This window comes from Pocillopora verrucosa, chromosome 7, assembly GCF_036669915.1.
Source record: "Pocillopora verrucosa isolate sample1 chromosome 7, ASM3666991v2, whole genome shotgun sequence".
In the NCBI taxonomy this organism is placed as follows: domain Eukaryota; kingdom Metazoa; phylum Cnidaria; class Anthozoa; order Scleractinia; family Pocilloporidae; genus Pocillopora; species Pocillopora verrucosa.
In genome coordinates, this window is record NC_089318.1 from 15,139,670 (window position 1) to 15,158,363 (window position 18,694).

At 37.9% G+C, this 18,694-nt stretch overlaps 2 protein-coding genes and 1 long non-coding RNA gene across 3 annotated transcripts; 1 reads left to right on the forward strand and 2 right to left on the reverse strand.

Moving 5' to 3' along the window:
- Positions 1-3,974: 3,974 nt before the first annotated feature.
- LOC136282551 (TNF receptor-associated factor 5-like) lies at positions 3,975-8,230 on the reverse strand. Its single transcript, XM_066170208.1, has 5 exons — positions 7,782-8,230; positions 7,057-7,237; positions 6,444-6,682; positions 4,651-4,748; positions 3,975-4,000 (listed from the first exon to the last, which is right to left on the reverse strand). Exons 1-5 carry the CDS (start codon positions 8,228-8,230, stop codon positions 3,975-3,977), a joined length of 993 nt encoding a protein of 330 aa, XP_066026305.1.
- A 2,414-nt stretch (positions 8,231-10,644) lies between these two features.
- LOC136282331 (uncharacterized) lies at positions 10,645-18,312 on the reverse strand. Its single transcript, XR_010718211.1, has 4 exons — positions 18,075-18,312; positions 12,276-12,314; positions 12,070-12,119; positions 10,645-10,786 (listed from the first exon to the last, which is right to left on the reverse strand). It is a non-coding gene; the product is annotated as an uncharacterized lncRNA (long non-coding RNA).
- LOC131772232 (uncharacterized) lies at positions 10,702-11,734 on the forward strand. Its single transcript, XM_066169852.1, has 3 exons — positions 10,702-10,804; positions 11,002-11,080; positions 11,551-11,734. The coding sequence occupies exons 1-3, from the start codon at positions 10,702-10,704 to the stop codon at positions 11,696-11,698; spliced, it is 330 nt and encodes a 109-aa protein (XP_066025949.1). The 3' UTR covers positions 11,699-11,734.
- Positions 18,313-18,694: the final 382 nt, after the last annotated feature.

Here is an 18,694-nt window from a genome sequence, read left to right on the forward strand (position 1 = left end):
AAACAGAAACTCGGATCATGAACCCTGAACAAGAACCGGGAACAGAAACCCAGAACAGAAACTCGAAGCATGACCTCGGAGCATGACCTCGGAGCATGATCTCGGAGCATGACCTCGGAGCATGACCTCGGAGCATGAACTGAGAGCCTGAACAGAGAGCTTGAACAGAGAGCCTGAACAGAGAGCCTGAACAGAGAGCCTGAACAGAGAGCCTGAACAGAGAGCCTGAACAGAGAGCCTGAACAGAGAGCCTGAACGGAGAGCCTGAACGGAGAGCCTGAACGGAGAGTCTGAACAGAGAGCCCGAGCTGAGAGCCTAAACTAACATGAAAACATGAATTGCGAGCATGAGCTGAGAAAATTAACTGAGAGCGCAAACTGATAGCCTTAACTGAGAGACTTAGTCAAGAGCCTTAAATGGGGCTATTAATACCATGTAACCGGCAGCCGTCAAAATGAATAAATTTTTACCGTCAGCCTTCACAAACGGTTTCAAAGTCTTTCCATGCGTTTCGAATCTCTCGATTTTAGCAGCTTGCTAAAAAAAATTTTTTTGGCCTGGAAGAATCTTTAAAATGGTGAACTTGTCTCAAGGTTTCCAAAAATTCCTGGTTTATAGTCGTTTTGATTGATTTTCACCTATGTAAGCGACAGTTTGGAAATAATTTCATATTCAAATTAAAACTGTCTCACTGAAAAATAGCAAACTTCGTTAATAACTCGCTTGTGTACACGGCATTGCGTACCATTCGATAAGATCATAACCAAAAACACGTTTGAATCATGTCGGGAGTTTTCGCCTTCTTTCGAAGTCTTTGCACAAACACGGGGAGCCGATTACCGGTAATTCATTCAAAACACACCACTTCCTTTCGCTAGAGAAATACTGAAGAGATCCGGACATGATTCATTACTTATAATGAAAACAAAGAAAAACTTAAGCTTAATTTTAACGCACAGAAATACATCTTCCTGATAAACGTCAACCGTCAACCGCTCTGAAACTGGGAGCCTCAACAGAGAAACTGAACTAAAAGTCAGAACATGAACAAAGAGCTTAAAATTCGAGTCTGAACTGTAAGCATGAACTAATGACATGAACCGCGAGCATGAGCTCAGAACCCGAAAATTATTTTATCAACATGGAGCGATAAATTTGACAATAATGGATCAATGTGTTAGCATGCTTTATCGAGATACGAAGCACGAAACTACGGTTTTTTTCATTTCGGAGCATTGTACTTGACTCACTAAGAAATAGAGAAATACCAGCCACAAAAACTCGGCGAAAAGCAAAAACACAGAACGATAAGTACCCGAAGAAGGAAAACGAAACTTACCGCTACAATGACGCGGCAAACGAAGCTCATCAACGTTACGTAGCGTAACCCAACCTCACAAGATAACGAAGAAGATTGAATGTGAAAGCAAAAAAGCAGAAACAAAGGAACTATATTTGCATATAGCGCGAAATAAGAGCGTGCAAATTTCACATCACTGAAAGGGGGGTTACGTCACTGAAAAAACAACAACGGAAATATGATCATAACTGTAAGGTCTTGAATTACATCTGTTTAAAGCAAATCCTGGTCACTGAACGTGTAACTATTTTTCATTTCCATGATTCGCAAATGTTAGGAGTACCACTTAAAATACCCAGCCCTCAATAAAAATATAGAAATAAAAATTAGACAAATCCTATAAGATCTAAGCGCTTGCTAATTATATACCTCCTCGTTAGTGTTTTTTTGTGAGGTTTGTTAGCGTTTTTCTTCGTCAGTTACACCTTTTTCGCACGTTTCTCATACAGCACGTTACTTCGTCTCTGCGCTTAATCACTTTTCAAGTGTACCTAAAGTCACCCTGAAAACCACGCCACTGAATGAAAGTGTGGAATTGTACACATTCCGCAGGGTTTTGTTGAGTCAGAATTAAAACCTATTTGTTGAATGGCGAAAGCGAAGTTTTTATCCATATATTGAGGTCTTCAAAGCGTCGAGACTTCAATGAATCATATGAAAGTTAAAATTTGGTCGAAATTGGAGTTTCCTCAGTGAAATTTAGTTTCGATCAATGACACTGAGCCAGGTTTAATACATTTTGATGTCGAAGCGAACAATAAAAAGGCATAAACGCGGAATTTAGCGGGTATTCAGAATGGTGGAATTATGAGGGATGTAGTGGGTGTGCTTAAACTTGTTGAAGTTGAAGTGGTGCTAATTGACGTTGAGGTGCTAGTGCTGGCACTGGAATATGTCGAGAAAACTGTGGTTGTTGGAGTACTGACACTAACTGATGTTGACTTGGTTGTGCTGGTGCTAACTGACGTTGATACACTTGTTGACCTACTCAAACTCAATGAAGTCGACGTTGATACAGACTTTGAGGTTGAAATAGACACACTTGTCGACACTGAAGTTGAGATAGTTGTGCTTGCACTTGAAAGAGTTTTGGAAACTGACGTTGTTGGAGTGCTCACACTAGTTGAGGTTGAAGTAGACACACTAGTGGATACGGATGTTCAGGTACTTGTGCTTGCACTGGAATATGTCTTTGAAACTGATGTCGTTGGAGTGCTCACAGTTGCTGAGGTCGAAGTGGACACACTTGTGGAAGCTGATGTTGAGGTGCTTGTACCGACACTTGTTGACTTACTAGAACTTTTAGAGGTTGATACACTGTTAAGAAAGCATGCAAAGTACAGAAATCTTAACGAAAAGACCTACCATTTATTGCATCGTTAAGTTTAATTGCTATCATATTAAACACCTAATGTATTCTACTTCAGCATCAAATCAATGCCTTGAACTTCCATCTGATTTTTCAGAACTCCATTAATTCCTGATTCACGTCAGCCACTACGTTTATTTCTAGGAACAATGCATGGTTGATAAATAAAGGAAACAAGACATCTGTTGTGAATAGTTCTTAGTTTCGCATATTCAGTACGATTTCATCGTTTTATATTAAAAATTTCGAGCATCAGCGTGAGAAACCATATCTACCATATGTGGTTCGGATTGAATGAGTGAGGGGTTGTGAGGAGTGAAGTGATTTTACGAGTGAAGGGCTGGATTTCTTTTTGGTGCTTTCGGCATTCACTTTTGCTTTTTTGGAAAATGTACCTATTTGAATACAGTAAGGTATGAAGCATCGCAAAATTTAGGTTGTAAACCACAAAGCAACCAAGAGCTGTTGTTTAAGGTTAAGTGATTAAGGAAGCTGATGGATACAAATTAAGATTCAAGAATCTGTCTGGTAAAGATAACTGTATTCAATACTTCCCCACCACTTCCTTTCCTTAGTCCCATTCCTTTGGCTTACAGTAAAACTCCTTCCCCTCCCCTCCTCAACCATCCTCCCAACAGCTAGCCAAGTATTGTAAAATCCCCTCTTTCATCTCTAACTGCACTCCATGCGTGAAGGTTGAAGTGGATGGGTTCATGCTCCCTCACCATCCCTAACTATTCCCTGACCAACCTTCACAATGACAATAAATACATTAGCGAATTTGACATTCTTACCTCCACATATAATTGTTATCATGGATCTAATGTTTGTCTCATAACAAAAAAGATTGTTACCTTTGTGTAGATGGCTATTAAAAGATGCAATTTTTGTTTTTTTTTAATGCATATCGCACTTATAAAAATCTTGTCTTTAAATATGCCGGCCATATAGTAAAATTTGATTGTTTTCTGGGTTAGTAAATGTTAAGTGGGCGAGATGAAAATAATTAATCGGTAAATAATGTATGAAGAAGTTCGTATGTGTTTGATTTTGCTGTTGAACATCATTTAAAATGTAAATATCGTTATTGAAAGCTCCTTTCGCGCAGCTGTAGCTTTTTGTCATCTCAGTAAAAGTATTGCCAATATGTATACTTACAAATTTATAATTGTAATAAACTTTTCCCATGCAATAACACATCAAACAAGTTTTCAAAGAATTGTAACCCCAGTCCTCTTAGAATCCTAAATCATCAGACACCATTTATAACCTGCGAAATAAGTTTTTATTTTAATAAAAATTTTAAAACATGATATCTCTTCACTCTGTACAACGACATGTATTTCAATAAACCTTCACTGCTCTTATTTACATCAAATTCCCCTCGAAAAAAAAATCAAAACTTGAAAGAAATTAAGGGAAATGAAATGAAAATGAACAGCAAATGGAGTATCTGTGACATTTTCATAATTTTTATCTGCTCATAATGAACGATACTGAAATAAAATGTCCGATACATTGAAAGAAAATTATATTTTTTTATTCTCAGTAGAGTGCGTCCTGTAGACTTTCGTATCTGCAAGACAAAATTTCCTATTCCGCAATAGGTGAGACCAGGTCGGATTTTTGTCTGAACATGACAAAATTTTAAGTCCACCTTACCTTAAAAATTAACATATCTTCATTTGTGACAGACTTCGGTCTTTAAAATTTGTCTTTTTTTGGCAATTAAAGTCTGGGTCAAAGTTAACTGTGCTCTGTCTGATACGTTTGTTTAATTTGAATTCACAGGTTCAGTTGGTTAGCTCTTCGCACTTGCTTTTTATTTTTCTTTTGCCCGGATTTAACAAAGCGGTTTTTAGTTAAAGATCACAACATGGACGCGGGGTTGCCGGTTACCTCGCCACCAGGGAGACTCACCACCAGCGAACTCGCCACCAAGGAACGATCTTGCCACCAACGTACTCGCCACCGAGAAGCGAAGTCTTCTCGCCACCAACCACCAATAAAGAGATAAACTAGAATAAAGTAGTCGAGGAGAGTAGGATGTTCGAACGAGCACAATTTAAATCGGCCAATACGTTTGTGCGCTTGTCTGTATTTAAATTATGACCTTCAGCGACGTGTTAGATGTGTTCCGTTTCTAACTCATTGACATCGAAACGTATCGTGTTTGTCTTTTGCACATAAGCGAGGAGAAATTCCAAAACTCGATGCGAGGAATAAAAACTTACTTGAGAGAAAATGAAACTTCATGGGAAGAAATGAGTGATGAAATGAAACTCGATAGCAGTTGTATTAAAACTAGATGCGAGAAATTGTCAAGTCGGTGCGAGAAATTGTAAACTTCGATGGACTGAAGCTTTCCTAAGGCAACTACAGTTGTTTCCCAGAGAGAGTTAACAGTTCGAACCAATCGATTCCTGAGTTTGTTTGCTTATTTGTATGAAAATTTCGACGTCTGTGATGTTATAAGTTCGAACGAATCGACTCACGAGTTTGTTTACTTATCTGTATGCAAATTTGGACGTCTGTGATGTTGTCAAGGGAACTTATTCAATATTCGGTCGAATTATATTACCCAGTTTCCCCGCTGCAAAATAACAACAAACTTTATTGAAAATTAAATCTAGAAGAGCAGCTCATATGTTGATCATGACTTTTGCAGATGTGGCGACTCCTAAAAGAGCGACCTGGAACGTCCTAAAGACGCAACCAGGGCGCGGTGGCTCCTAAAAGAGCCGTTTTTTGATGTTCCAGGTTCTGCTTCAGGTTCTGGTCGCCGGGCCGTTCAGGTAACTGCAGAGTTTGAGTTCCCAGTGCTTGAAGATTTTAGATTGAAGCAGCCGGTACTTCTTCCGCTGAATCCTGGACAGCTTCCCGTCTGACACTAGCCTTATCTGAATGGAGACAAGTCTGGCCTCCTGGTGTAGCAGCTCCACCAGCAGGTAGAATGGCAAGTGGACTCTGTTGTTGGCTCTACTGTTAAGACCGTGGTGCCACGCCTCTATGTCGCTGTTAGTGCGGATCGGCAGCATGAAGACAGACCAACAGGATTGAGGCCACATTGTGCTGGTAATCCAGTTCTCCTCTACGTACAAGGCAAGTGCTTCCAGAGCAGTGGTAGTGGCGCGGTCTCTGAGCCGCTGAAACATCGGCGTAATCTCGGCCTCCGGCAGGAAGGGCAGCGCCATGAGTTTTCTAATGTACTTGTAGGTACGGCTTTACTTTCCTTTTATACACACCCCTAGGATCCAAATTTTCACTTCGAAGAAAGCAAGGAATTTGATTGGAGGATCGTTAATTAACACAACATTTGTTTGTTTGTTTGTTTGAATTTAGTCTCACCTCAAATTAACATATTTTCGCACATCGCCTTGGGTTTAAATGGTGAGAAAAATGATCATTACATTTCCAACATTTCGACTTGTGTTTGGATGAAATAGTTTGCCTTTACACTACGAGATACGAACGAAATGTTGTTGAACAACACCTTCAGTTTTGAACGTGCTATCGACAACATACGTTTATAAAGTTTGAGTACAGACAAGCGAACAAACTTATCGGTTTCGAACGTGCTTTCGACAACATACGTTTATTTTGATTCAGCCGATTCATTTTGTAGAAGGTTGATAGCTTGTACAGGTTAACCTTATAGGTATAGGGTTTAGCAAGAGTAACCAATCCGTAATCAAGGGGGTGATATGATTTACCTGAATGAAGCTCGTACAGGATGAACGGCTCGGTGCAACTGCAAGAATAACTTGCACTTTGTGCGACGTACGTACAGCAGCATCCTCCAACTACACTCTTCAAATTCGTAAACTCCGCTGGCCATAGGTTCTGCAGTGTTTCCGGCTTGTAGCATATCTGCTGCCATTTGTTTGAAGTTAAAGATGGACCAACAGAAACCTCCGAGTGCCATTTTTGTCTTGGTCAAGTCATTCGTGTCCTGTTGTGTTGGAAATTAAATCAGCGTCATAATGAGTAAAGTGAAAGGAAAATTCACTGGGGGATTATTGTAAGCTGAACAGCTTTTAAAAAATGTTCGACCCCCTCCCCCGCACTTCATCCCCAAATCTGCCTCAAATAGTATATTTTTATATCATCCTTGTGAGATCGTATTCTAAATGAAACAAGAGGACCATCTACTCAGTCAACTTTTTCAGTCTCGACTGATGATTTTTAAAGCAGAAATCTGTTCAAAGTTTTGTAGAACTGTTAAAAAATCTGTGGACACGCAGCGGCGTGCACACTAGCTATTAAGTAACAATTAAAGATCGGAAGGGGAAAACATTAAGGAGCATTGGCCTCGGTCAGCCTTACCTTTTTAAGTAATACGTCTAAGAGCTTTTCACCCATCTCTGTCAGCAGTGACACGTGCTTTTCTGCTTGCTCCTTGTTATGTTGCTCCATCTCCTTAAAATTCCCAGCAAAATGGCATCCATTGACTCTACATTGTCGCTGCCTCTCCTCGCAGACAAGCAGATGGGTTTGCAACTTCATCCTAAGAGTAAACAAAAGGTTAAAGCTACATGAATGTATCTACTAATGAGGAAAAGAACTCGCATCTGTTCAGCTCAACTCATATTTTGTATTTGTTTATTTCATTATTTGCTGTTGATTCTTGAAAGTGACAAGGATTATAATAAGACAAGCCAAGTCACGGATATTTTCCCAATAACACTGCGTTTGAGTCGCAAAGTAAATTTTTGGGGCTAATTTTGGATCAATTTTAATCTTGGACGGAGGAGCAAATTGAAGGGAAGCTTTCCAAAGTTCACGAGATTTATATATTTAAAGATGATATTTCTATAAAAATTATTTACAGTAAGCTTTGAGTACACTTGGGAAAGATGAAGAAAACCTTGAACTCAGTGACAATTTTAAAAGTCTTACATGCTAGTATGGTCTACATGGGCTTAAAAAATCAAATATAAAAGACCTAATATAAGAAACTGCATACCCACACCAGATGCTTTCTTTTACGTAAGTAAAGAGAATTTCATTTTAAGTTTGAAATAATAATGTACAACGCTTTGTGACCACACCTTCTCGGACGCTTCCTGCATTTTAGAGGGCAACGGATTTCTCCCCTTATGCAAGTCTTTTCAAGATGAAGTTCCTTGTTGGCCACGGTGGTATTCTGGTGGCATTGTTCACATGAGATGACTGCGTAGAGACATTCCTCCTTATGGGTCGGCTCATCCTTTCTTTTAATACTGCGCTGGCAGCCCCTATTCGAACAGGATATGAGGGCATCGGGGCAGGTGTGCCGTGCTACCACTTCGATGCTCCCCCTCTCGTTGCACGCTGTACATTTTACCTCGATCTTCTCCACAAGCTTTTTGAGGGTGAAGTTTGTCTTCAGTTGTGTGGAGCTCCATAAAGGCTTTTTACAAAGGGGGCAATGGCTGGTAGTTGGGTTTTGCTGCACCCTACTAATACACGTTTTGCAGAACGTGTGCCCGCAGTCCGGCAAAATAATTGGCTCCAGCATCAGGGTATCACTAAAGCACAAAGAGAACATGGATTTCGACTGCTCTGAGTTTTCGCAAAAGAGAATCAAAGGAATTCACGAGAGTTAATCAGAGGACGCAAAGAAAAAAATAAAACTACCGGAAACGCGGGAAAATGCGACCGACTCGTGAATAGGTTTAGTTTTGAATAGGGTTGGCTGAGACGATGGTGTACGTGTCATTTTTGAAAATCGCAAAGGGAATTCCGACCCAAAACAATCCCAGATCCCAGATTACTTTTGAAACTCAATCGAAAGATTCCTCAAAAATCTACCTTTACCCGTACGAGGTTTAGGGGAGTGGCTTGAACTGATGGCGTTCTAAATTCCATACATTTAAATTTTTATGGTTTTTTTTCCCGCGCTCAAGAGTCCAATCAAAAGACTAAATTTTTTTTCACTGTTTCTATGCTATTGGTTGGTTGGTTGCTGTACTAAAGAGAATTTTATGACGCTCTGAGAAACTTTTTGTTCTACTTTCCCATGACACAACTGTTACCATCTCCATTGTATATATAGCTTATGGCTGCATTTGACTTCATACATATGTCCATTCTAAGAACATCACCCATTGTGAACCATTTGATAGTTTCTCTTAAAATCCCTTCAGTTCTAACTTCAATAGTGCCCCTATTTACTGTGAGCATAGAATGGAAAACTGACCTAAATATGGTTGTATGGGGGATGAGGGTTTGGGAGTAAGAGCTATATAATAACACTCTGAGTGGCAGTGGGATCAGATGAGCTCTAAAGTAGACATTAACTTTTACCTTTGCAGGATTGTGTACAGATGGTTTTTGCCAAACCATATTTCATTTAAATACGGCAAATATATGTCCTGGAGTTTTCTTCATTGGAATCCCATTCAAAGCTGTAAGCTAGTTCACATTATACCATAGCTCTAGTAAATGTAACCGGTAAACAAAACCTGAAAATAATTATTTTTATAAAGGTGTTTTCAATATGCAGTATGCTAGAAGTTTGGATTGATTGTAATCATATATTACTATGTGGTGTGGTAGTCTTGATGTAACTCCAAGGGTTCTGATTGGTTCTTGCTTGGTTGGTATTTTTTCTGGTGGAGGGTTTCCACGGAAACAGACATAAGCTGTGCTGTATTATTTTCTTTTTCTCGAAAACCGCAAAAATTCAAAGTAAACATATATTTTCCAAGAACCATATACTAATCTACTTACTAACATCACTAGCTCAAGCCATACTGAGGAATATTGTCCCTTAGTTGTTTTTGTATGGAACTTGCTGTACCCAGTCTGTACTGCCACAGAGGGTCAGCCTTTTCCTGACTTTTTTCAAGCAGGTATGCTTTACACAATGAGATATTCTTTCTCCTTTTAGCTTTGTTATCACATTAAAAGAGGCCTTCAGATGGCGGTGATTGTGATTTTAAAGGCTTCACACACTCTCTCTTCTGCAGAGAGAGACATGTTGAGGTAGCTATGATTATCATTTTAATAAGTATCAGGAATGTTTTTCAATATCTCTATTTTCTACATATGTATCCATACCCATACATACTGTTCAGTTACCACATCTCCCACTCTATGTATTCCTTAAGCATTTCAAATTTCTTATTTTTTGGTTATACAGTGACCTGAATAATGCCGTCATAAATGGAGATTTTCCTGAGGATTGCCTCTTCTGGATATCTTGCATTGATTCCATAGATGGAAAAGAAGGTATATACATGATATAGGGCCACTAATGAACTACAGTATTTCCCTGAACAAGTGCCCGGGCGCTTATTTAAAATTATCAGCTAAAAGGGGAGGTGCTTATTTGAAGGAAGGTGCTTAATTGAGATAAGTTTTCCTTTCAACAAACTGTATCTTTATTTCAACTAAATCTTAAACAGAAAATAAAATGCTATACTGTTATTCATGTAGATGTTAAGTCAGTATCAACTGAGCTGTCATTATTTATCAACTGTTTTCTTCAAATGCATCCCAATAACTTTATAATCAATGAAATTACAGGTCTCTGTAGAATAGAGAATAGTGTAGTTGAGCCTGGGAAGGCTAGAGTATTTACCAAGGGCAGGGAAATAGGACAAAAATGAAAACAGATAATGCACAGAAAAGAACTCTGTAAGCACATGATGATGGAAATAAATAGAAGTGAGTAAAGGAAAAGGAAGTACTTTTCTTTACTGATTCTGCTGAAGTTGAAGGTTAAATAAATGGGCTATAAAAACAGGTTTTCCCTGTATCCCTGCTAATTTAAGAAATTGAGGGGGGGACTTATTTGACATTTAGGCCCAGGGGGTAGCTTTTTATTCAGAGGAGGGGGCATTTATTAGGGCATGGGCACTTATTCAAGGAAATGCAGTAACCAAACACCAAAAATGATATTAAGCTTTTACATAAATTGTGTAGATCCCAAGCTAGTTTTACCATTAGCAGGAAATTAAATGATTTTTTTTTCTGTTTCTAGCCATGCAGGCACTTGGTGGCCAAACTCTTGGTGCACCTCAGATTATTCTGTGTACACCATCCATGGGGGGGTCAAGCCAACCCACACCTGTGGAGAGATATGCAGGTAAAAAATTCAATTGAGTTTTGCTTTACTCTAAGATAACTTCTATTCTGGAAAAGGCTCAGCCATTAACTGAAAATTTGAAGGTTACTGTAGGAACTCTCTTGATGCAAAAGTATGGGTATTTCCTCATAGTGCATACAAAACAAGAAAATCAAAGCTAAAGCTATTATAATTAACTTTTTTTTTTATTTTTACAGGGAGCTTTTTTGACTTTTCCCAAATAAGTGAGGCGGTGCAAAGGGCAGCAGAAGCCGTGGAAATTGCACATGCCAACTGGTAATAGATCTTTCTGGAGTCCCTTTCTTGTTGGACAAAGCTTTAATTTTATGTGCACCATGATATTACAATATGGTACAATTTTGTCTGATACATGGACAAAATTGATTAAAGACCTCATGTAATCAAAATAGTGCTCAAAAAATTGTTGTCAACAGTACTGAGCAACTTACTGGACATATTTTAATGGCCCAGGCTTGCATAATTGTCAGGCTGAAAAAAATGTTCATTTTGCCCAAAAATGGCCATAACTTGGATCAAGTTGTAATCAAATAAATTAAACCACGCTTGCATTGCAGAAAAAACTGTTAATTCCTGAAATCAACTATACCTGTCACTCTGATGAAGGGCTAACACTCAAAAGGCAAGCGTAGAAACTCTTTACAGTGTCCAATTTGCATTTATTTAAGATTATCTTGTTTTACCCTATAATGTGTCAATTGTCTCTAAACATATTTGATTACTGCTAGGAGGAAGATTTTGGAATCACGAGCTTTGCAGATTGAACAAGATGAGGTGTTCCATGCAGCTCAGGAAGCAGATGCTTCTAAAGTATGGTTATTTCAACAGATTTTTACCTTAAAACAAGGAGATTTCTTTAGCCTTCTTCTGCCTTAACCTTCATTATCACAGTGGTTGATACAGCCTTTATTTTCATACATACGAGTTATAGATTGATTGGCTCGTGGGCAACAGGTTAAATGTTTTTTGATAATTATATGCACCAAACTAGTCAGCAAGAAGGGAAAAAGGATTGAATGGTAATTTAGAATTTGATTGCATCAACCATTACAAATCATTTGAGGAAATTCATTAAAATAAAATGATACAAATCCCAGCGTATCAATGAACACATTTGCATTCTTCCAAATGATGAAAAAATTGATTTCTTTTTAGAACCAGCTGCAAAAAAATATTTCTGTCAATAACACTTAAAGTTAGAGACTTAAATTTGGTATCAGCTACATCTTAATTATAAATGTTCTTACTTAACAACGGAGGAACCAACCACAAGGTGCAGCAAGGCCAACATTTCAACCTAGAGAAAGAAAAGACAGAGAATTAAGCCTCCCCAAAAATGATATGGTAAGTGCTTCATATCTGAAATAATTAAGACTGTATTTGTGTTATTTTAAAATGCTTTTTCATATGATGCAAACCCTTTTGCAGCTTACTTAAATGGGGTTATACATACATTTCAACTCTCACAGCCAGCAAACATGCTCAATGAGATCTGGAAAAACATAATTATAAGAAGAAATTGATAAAATATTTCAAAGGTATACATTTTCTATCATTATGTTGTCTTTTTCAAGATACAAGTAGCTCTTAAGATTTAATGAATGGAAAACAAATATGTTTCTGACACAGGCCGAAGAAATACGCAATTTGCAAGAAAATCGGATGAGAAAAGGACCAAAAGATGGTGTAAAGATTAAAGTTTACACGCCCAGTGGTTTGTTCCCAAGAACGTTTCACAGAGGAGGTTGCTATCAAGTAAGTATGCATGATAACCTTGAAAGCAAATACAGCTTTAAAATAATGTACACAATAATCCAAATGTTTTGATATTTTAAGAAATTATAAGAGTTATAGCACCACAACATGAGAAAGGAGATTTGCTTTTAAAAAGTGCTGCTGCACATCCCCTCATGTAGCTCATATTATGCAATTTTTTATTAACTACTTGTAGGAGGTGTATGACTGGCTTGGGAGTAGCCAGATGCAGCCATTGTTCTTTTCCCTAGAGACACAGGAAAACAGGACAGTATTTCCAACAGAGGCTATTAAACCTCCTGGAGAGGTGCTGCGGCTAGTAGAAAAGGTATTGAATCAATTAACCAATTCAAGTATTGGTGTGTGGTATTTTTAACCCTTGAATTAGGTTCAAACCCCATGTTTCTTTTTTTGCAATCAAAAACTGCAGATTATTTGATAATGCCATTCGGAGAACTTTGTTATCTTGTGAGCAATATTCAGTTTTCATCAATCACTGTATGTTGGGCAACACTCTAAAATGAACTACATGTTTGAACATTCTTTGCCAGTCAGACTAGAACTGAGTTGAAGTTTTTTTCTTTACTTCCAGTCTGAACAGGAAATGGAAAAACTCATGTCAGAGTCCCCAGAAAAAGTAAGTACACATGTTGTACTTACAAGTTGAGGCTTTTTAACACTCTATTTCATCTCTCCTGACTTTTCATACTGCTTCATCCACATGGCCACATTTATCATAACATGTAACAGAACACCTCTATATGTGTGTATCATCTGTTGCCTGCAGATTGCAATTCTTTCTGTCTGTGTAATTTTAGCCAGACTTATTCCAGTTTTTTTTTTGTCTGGTTAAATGTTGGGATTAGGTGATAAAGGAAACCTTAGCTAGGGTTAGATTTGCCAGCAGCTGCTTGGCTACAGATGCTTACACACACAAGCCTGATTAATTTGATGACCATTATCTTGGTTATATTGTTAGTCACTAATTCCATATGTTCTTATCAAGATAATGTAATTGACCATCATTATTATAAATACTATAATAGATTACTTTTACTTTATAAGATGCTTTTAATGCCTATAATGTACATCCCTTGATATTTTGAAAGGTTATAGTGAACATTCATGTTATATTAAAGCATCTACAGTTAGTAATGAATTTCCTGAACACCTGTGATGATAAAAAAAGACCCTGTCCTTGCTTAAATGACAGAAAACACAAGAGATGTTTTCAGAAAGTGTATAAAAATGTTTAAGTATGAGATTGAACGTAAAGATTTTGCATTTAAGATTAAGTGGATTGGAGAAATTTAGCATGTTTAGTTATTTTAAATGCCCCAGTTTTCTATGTTTTTAACTTTTTTAAGTGCATCTTTTTTTTCGTCTGGTCATTTTTTCCCCCTTCACACAGTTTTCAAAGTTTATCTGGTTAGTCTTTTAATGCATTTGGTGATTAAATTTTAATTTACTGTTGAGAACATCTACAGTGTTTTCTGTCAATGCCAAATCCAAGAGCAATTTTGCGAGCATTGCTTTAATTATAGGTTCACATGCACACATTTATAGATAACTGAAAAGGAAATAGGGAGGGCATTGACATCTGTCCCTTTACGTACTTTTGCAACTAGAGAAAAACACACCTGAAATTCCTTAACTCAATGTATTTCAGAAAATCTTACAGCTAGATTTAGTGTTGGAAGGTGCTTTTGTACCTGGAACTTGCAACCTGTACTATAGAGGTGGATGGTGTGTTCCTTTGCAAGGTCTCACCTAGAGCTCTATTGCTAGATTTGACAGCGGAAGGTGCTTTTGTACTCTGGAGCTTGCAACTTCTACTATAGAGGCCGAAGGTGTATTTGTCTGTAACGGCACAACTAGGGCAGGGGTTCACCTGGTGTTCTATTACTAGATTTAGCAGTGGAAGGTGCTCAAGTACTCTGGAGCTTGCTATTTCTACTATAGAGGCAGAAGGCGTGTTCCTCTGCGAGGTTTCACCTGGAGTTCTATGACTGGATTTAGCAACGGAAGGTGCTTTTGTACTCTGGAGCTTGCAACTTCTACTATAGAGGCAAAAGTGTGTTCCTCTGCAGCCCTGAGCGAGGACTCACCTGAAGTTCTATAGGTAGATTTTGTGGCGGAAGGTGCATAAGTACTCTGCAGCTTGCAACTTCGACTATAGAGACGGAAGGTGTATTCCTCTGTGGTGCTACAACTAGGGCGAGGTTTTACCTAAAGTTGAATAACTAGATTTGGTGGCAAAAGGTGCTTTTGTACTCTGGAGCTTGCAACTTCTACTATAGAGGCAATAGGTGTGTTCCTCTACAAGGTCTCACCTGGAGTTCTATAGCTAGATTTGGCAGCAGAAGGTGCTCAAGTACTCATTAGCTTACAAATTCTACTATAGAAGCGGAAGGTATTTCCTCTGTGGCACCGCAACTAGTGCGAGGTCTCACTTGGAGTTCTATTACTAGATTTGGCGGCAGAAGGTGCTTTTGTACTCTGGAGCTTGCAACTTCTACTATAGAGGCAAAGGGTGTGTTCCTCCGCAGCCCTGGGGGAGGACTCACCTGTAGTTCTATAGGTAGATTTTGTGGCGGAAGGTGCTCAAGTACTCTGGAGCTTGCAACTTCTACTATAGAGACAGAAGGTGTATTCCTCTGTGTCGGTACAAGTAGGGAGAGGTCTCACCTCAAGCTCTATTAGCAGATTTGGCAGTGGAAGGTGCTTAAGTACTCTGGAGCTTGCAACTTCTACTATAGAGGCAAAAGGTGTGTTCCTTTGCAAGGTCTCACCTGGAGTTCTATTGCTAGATTTGGCAGCAGAAGGTGCTTTTGTACTCTGGAACTTGCAACTTCTACTATAGAAGCTGAAGGTGTGTTCCTGTGCGGTAGTGTGACAAGAGCAAGGTCTCACCTGCAGTTCCAAGATTTGGTAGTGAAAGGTGTATTTGTACTCTGGAGCTTGCAACTTCTATTTCAGGGTTGCAAGGTGTTTTCCTTGGTAGGGGCTCTGCCATTGTCACTGTTAGTCCAGATTTACACTTGTTTCATTGAATTAGGAATGATGGGGTGTTTTTCTTACTTAAGTATCCTTATCAGTTGTAGTATTGTATCATTTCAAAGATATTTTATTTTAATATTAAAATAGAATTAAGGAACTGAAAGAAATGCTGAGAAGTCTTAACTTCCCATTTGTTAGACAAAACTTGGATGTTAAATTCTCCTAGAGAAAGACAAATGAAGATAATCTATTTCTGTAATCAATGATTCTTTGAGCCAGAGATGCTTCCACTCTTCTCCTATTTCCTTCCAGGTGTCATTGAAAGGAACTGGCCCTTTAGAAACTGACAAAGATCTTAATTCCACCATTGAGACCAGAGGTATGTTTTGATTGGTTTTTGTTCTAGCCTTGCAAGTGCTTTTCACCTCGTATCTAGCTTGAATGCTTTAGAGTAATGCAAACAACACTATTACAACTGAAAGTAAAGTAACCAGGAAAGTTTGTATACTAAATTAAATTAATAAAATTGTACACTAAAATGGTGTTAATGACCCATTTTTCATCTTGTTTAAAAAGAGTGAAAAATAGATGTGCTCCACAATTATAATTGGATAGTTACAAGTAGATGTACACAGAAAATATTAAGATTTTTTTCCCAATATTGGAATATTATTTGACTTTGGTATACATTAAAGAATGTCCTCATCATTTGGAAGTTCAGGTCATCAGTTTTTCAAACTTCTATAATCAGGGTGACCACAAAAATAGTGTGGTCAATAGCCAGGACTTGATTGAAGAAATACAAGTAAATAACATTACATATTAGTTTAACAATACTTTAAAAATTCAATTTAGCAGATGATAGTAACAAGAGCATTGGAAAGAAAGTTAAGAAGATGAAGAAGAGAATAAAAGAACTGGACAAAAAGGCAACAAAAGGGGAATCAAAAGACACAGATGATAAAAAGAGGAAAAGAAAGAGAAAACCAGAAGACAACAACAAGTCAAACTTAAATGCAAAAAAAATGAAAGCCAAAGAAGATGACATTGAAATGAACAAAATAAGTAGACGTCAAATGAGAAGGCTAAGAGCTAAAGAAAAAAAGAAAAGTAAAACTAATAAGTAGGAAAATCTATCTTAGGTTTTATTGCAAGTGACCATCTATATATATGTATTTCCATTAAAACATTTTTAGCTATTTTTCTCTAAAGTAAACTTGAAAAAAGGAAACTTTTTATGGACCTTAGCTAGTTATACAACACAAATGTGAGAGAACGAGTCGTACTGCAACTTGCTCCCTCACATTTTGGCTACAACATTTAATGAACTGAAATCAAGAGTCTTAACCCTTTAACCCTCAAGATCTGATAGTTAATTCTCCCCTCTAGCTGCTACTCATTTCCTTGCTAATTAGTTATGAGAACTTGCTGCTAGATCAAGATAGCAGCTTCAACCTGATAAGATTGAATATTCACATTATCTGTTTGCTGAATAATGTATGGATATTGTAGGGAGAAGTTTTGTGTTAATCACTTCCAGGAGTTAAAGGGTTATTGCATTGTTTTTATATCTCACTCGTAGGGAATTAATTTATCATCACCTCTCCAAAATACTGAATTTCATTGTATAATTTGTTTAGTTTGATTTCAAAGCACCAGGTGTAAATTAAGATATTTTCACAGATGATGATGTTTAATGTCGTTCTTTTTATTTAAGATTTTTACCTGATGTCTGCTGAATTGTACTCTGTTTGCAAGACAACTTTTTGCTTCAAATACACAACCATTAATACAAAAGAAAGAGAGCCCATAACATGTCATTAACCTTGCTGTTTTAAAATAAAAGATGGGCTTTATACATTGAATTCCGGTTGAGTGGTTACTGATCCCTTGCTTAGTTTGAGCTGGTCAAGTGGTTAACCCTTTACACTCTTACATTGTCAGTCATATTCTGTACCCTGTCTTCTTTGCATCCCCTTGGATCCCATTTCTTATAGTACAGACAAGGAGAAATTGTTTGACAATCAGGAGCCTCTTAAATTGGAGTTAATTTCCACCATTGTCTTGACTTTTACATTTGATCCAAGGGTGATACTGTAAGCAGAAAGGAGAAGCCAGTCGCAATTTGGGGGTTTTAAGGGTTCACTGATGGAAACAGTGAATTATAACCGAAATTTAGCATTTTCGTAGACCGTGCTTGAGATAGTGCTGTCAAATTACGCATTTACTGAGCAACAGCAAATGCATAATATTTAGTTTGACGTTCATTGAGCCAAAGAAGGCTAGATTTGCGAAAAATACGACAATTTTTTTGGTTTAAAACTAATGTACAAGCACACAATATTCGTACATTTTATGTGTTTCGGCTTTCAATTATCAGCTTATGTAACCGCGTGTGCCAGGTACACAAAGTTCAAGAGTTTGCTACACAAAGGTATAACATATCTAGTGGCTAGATTCTATGTGCATACTACGAGTAGAGATTTCATAACCCTACCTCAACAGTCATAACCTCCAAATCAGTGCTTGCTTCAATACTTGCGAAGAAGTGGTGCTTATCGTTTTTGTAAACTAAGTGAACAACTACCCCCAGCCAACGGTGTACCGTGGGAGGTCTGGGACGGAGTCAACCCTGGATAATCCGACTCGTGATTGAGGAATTAATCAAACTCGATCAAACACTCGATTAGTGATGTAGGTTATTATAGGCCTCGATTCTCGATAAGTCTTGTTAGGCTCGGCGATAAGTCGAAATCCATTTAAATAGTAAATACAGACATGGGAAATAATATCAGACACGGAAAATAATATCAGACACGGAAAATAATATCAGACACGGAAAATAATATCAGACACGGAAAATAGCAGACAATGAGGAGGCTTGAAAGTGGCCAACAATAACGGACCCTGTTAATTGATTTCCGACACGAAAATTAATTTTTCGATAGGGAAAATACCCTGACTGAATTTTGAACGGTATGTTACGCCATAACGCCATACAGACTGAATTTTGAACGGTATGTTACGCCATAATGTCACGCCATAACATACCGTTCAAGCATTAATATAAAGCACAGCGATAAGTCGAATTCCATTTAAATAGTAAATACAGACATG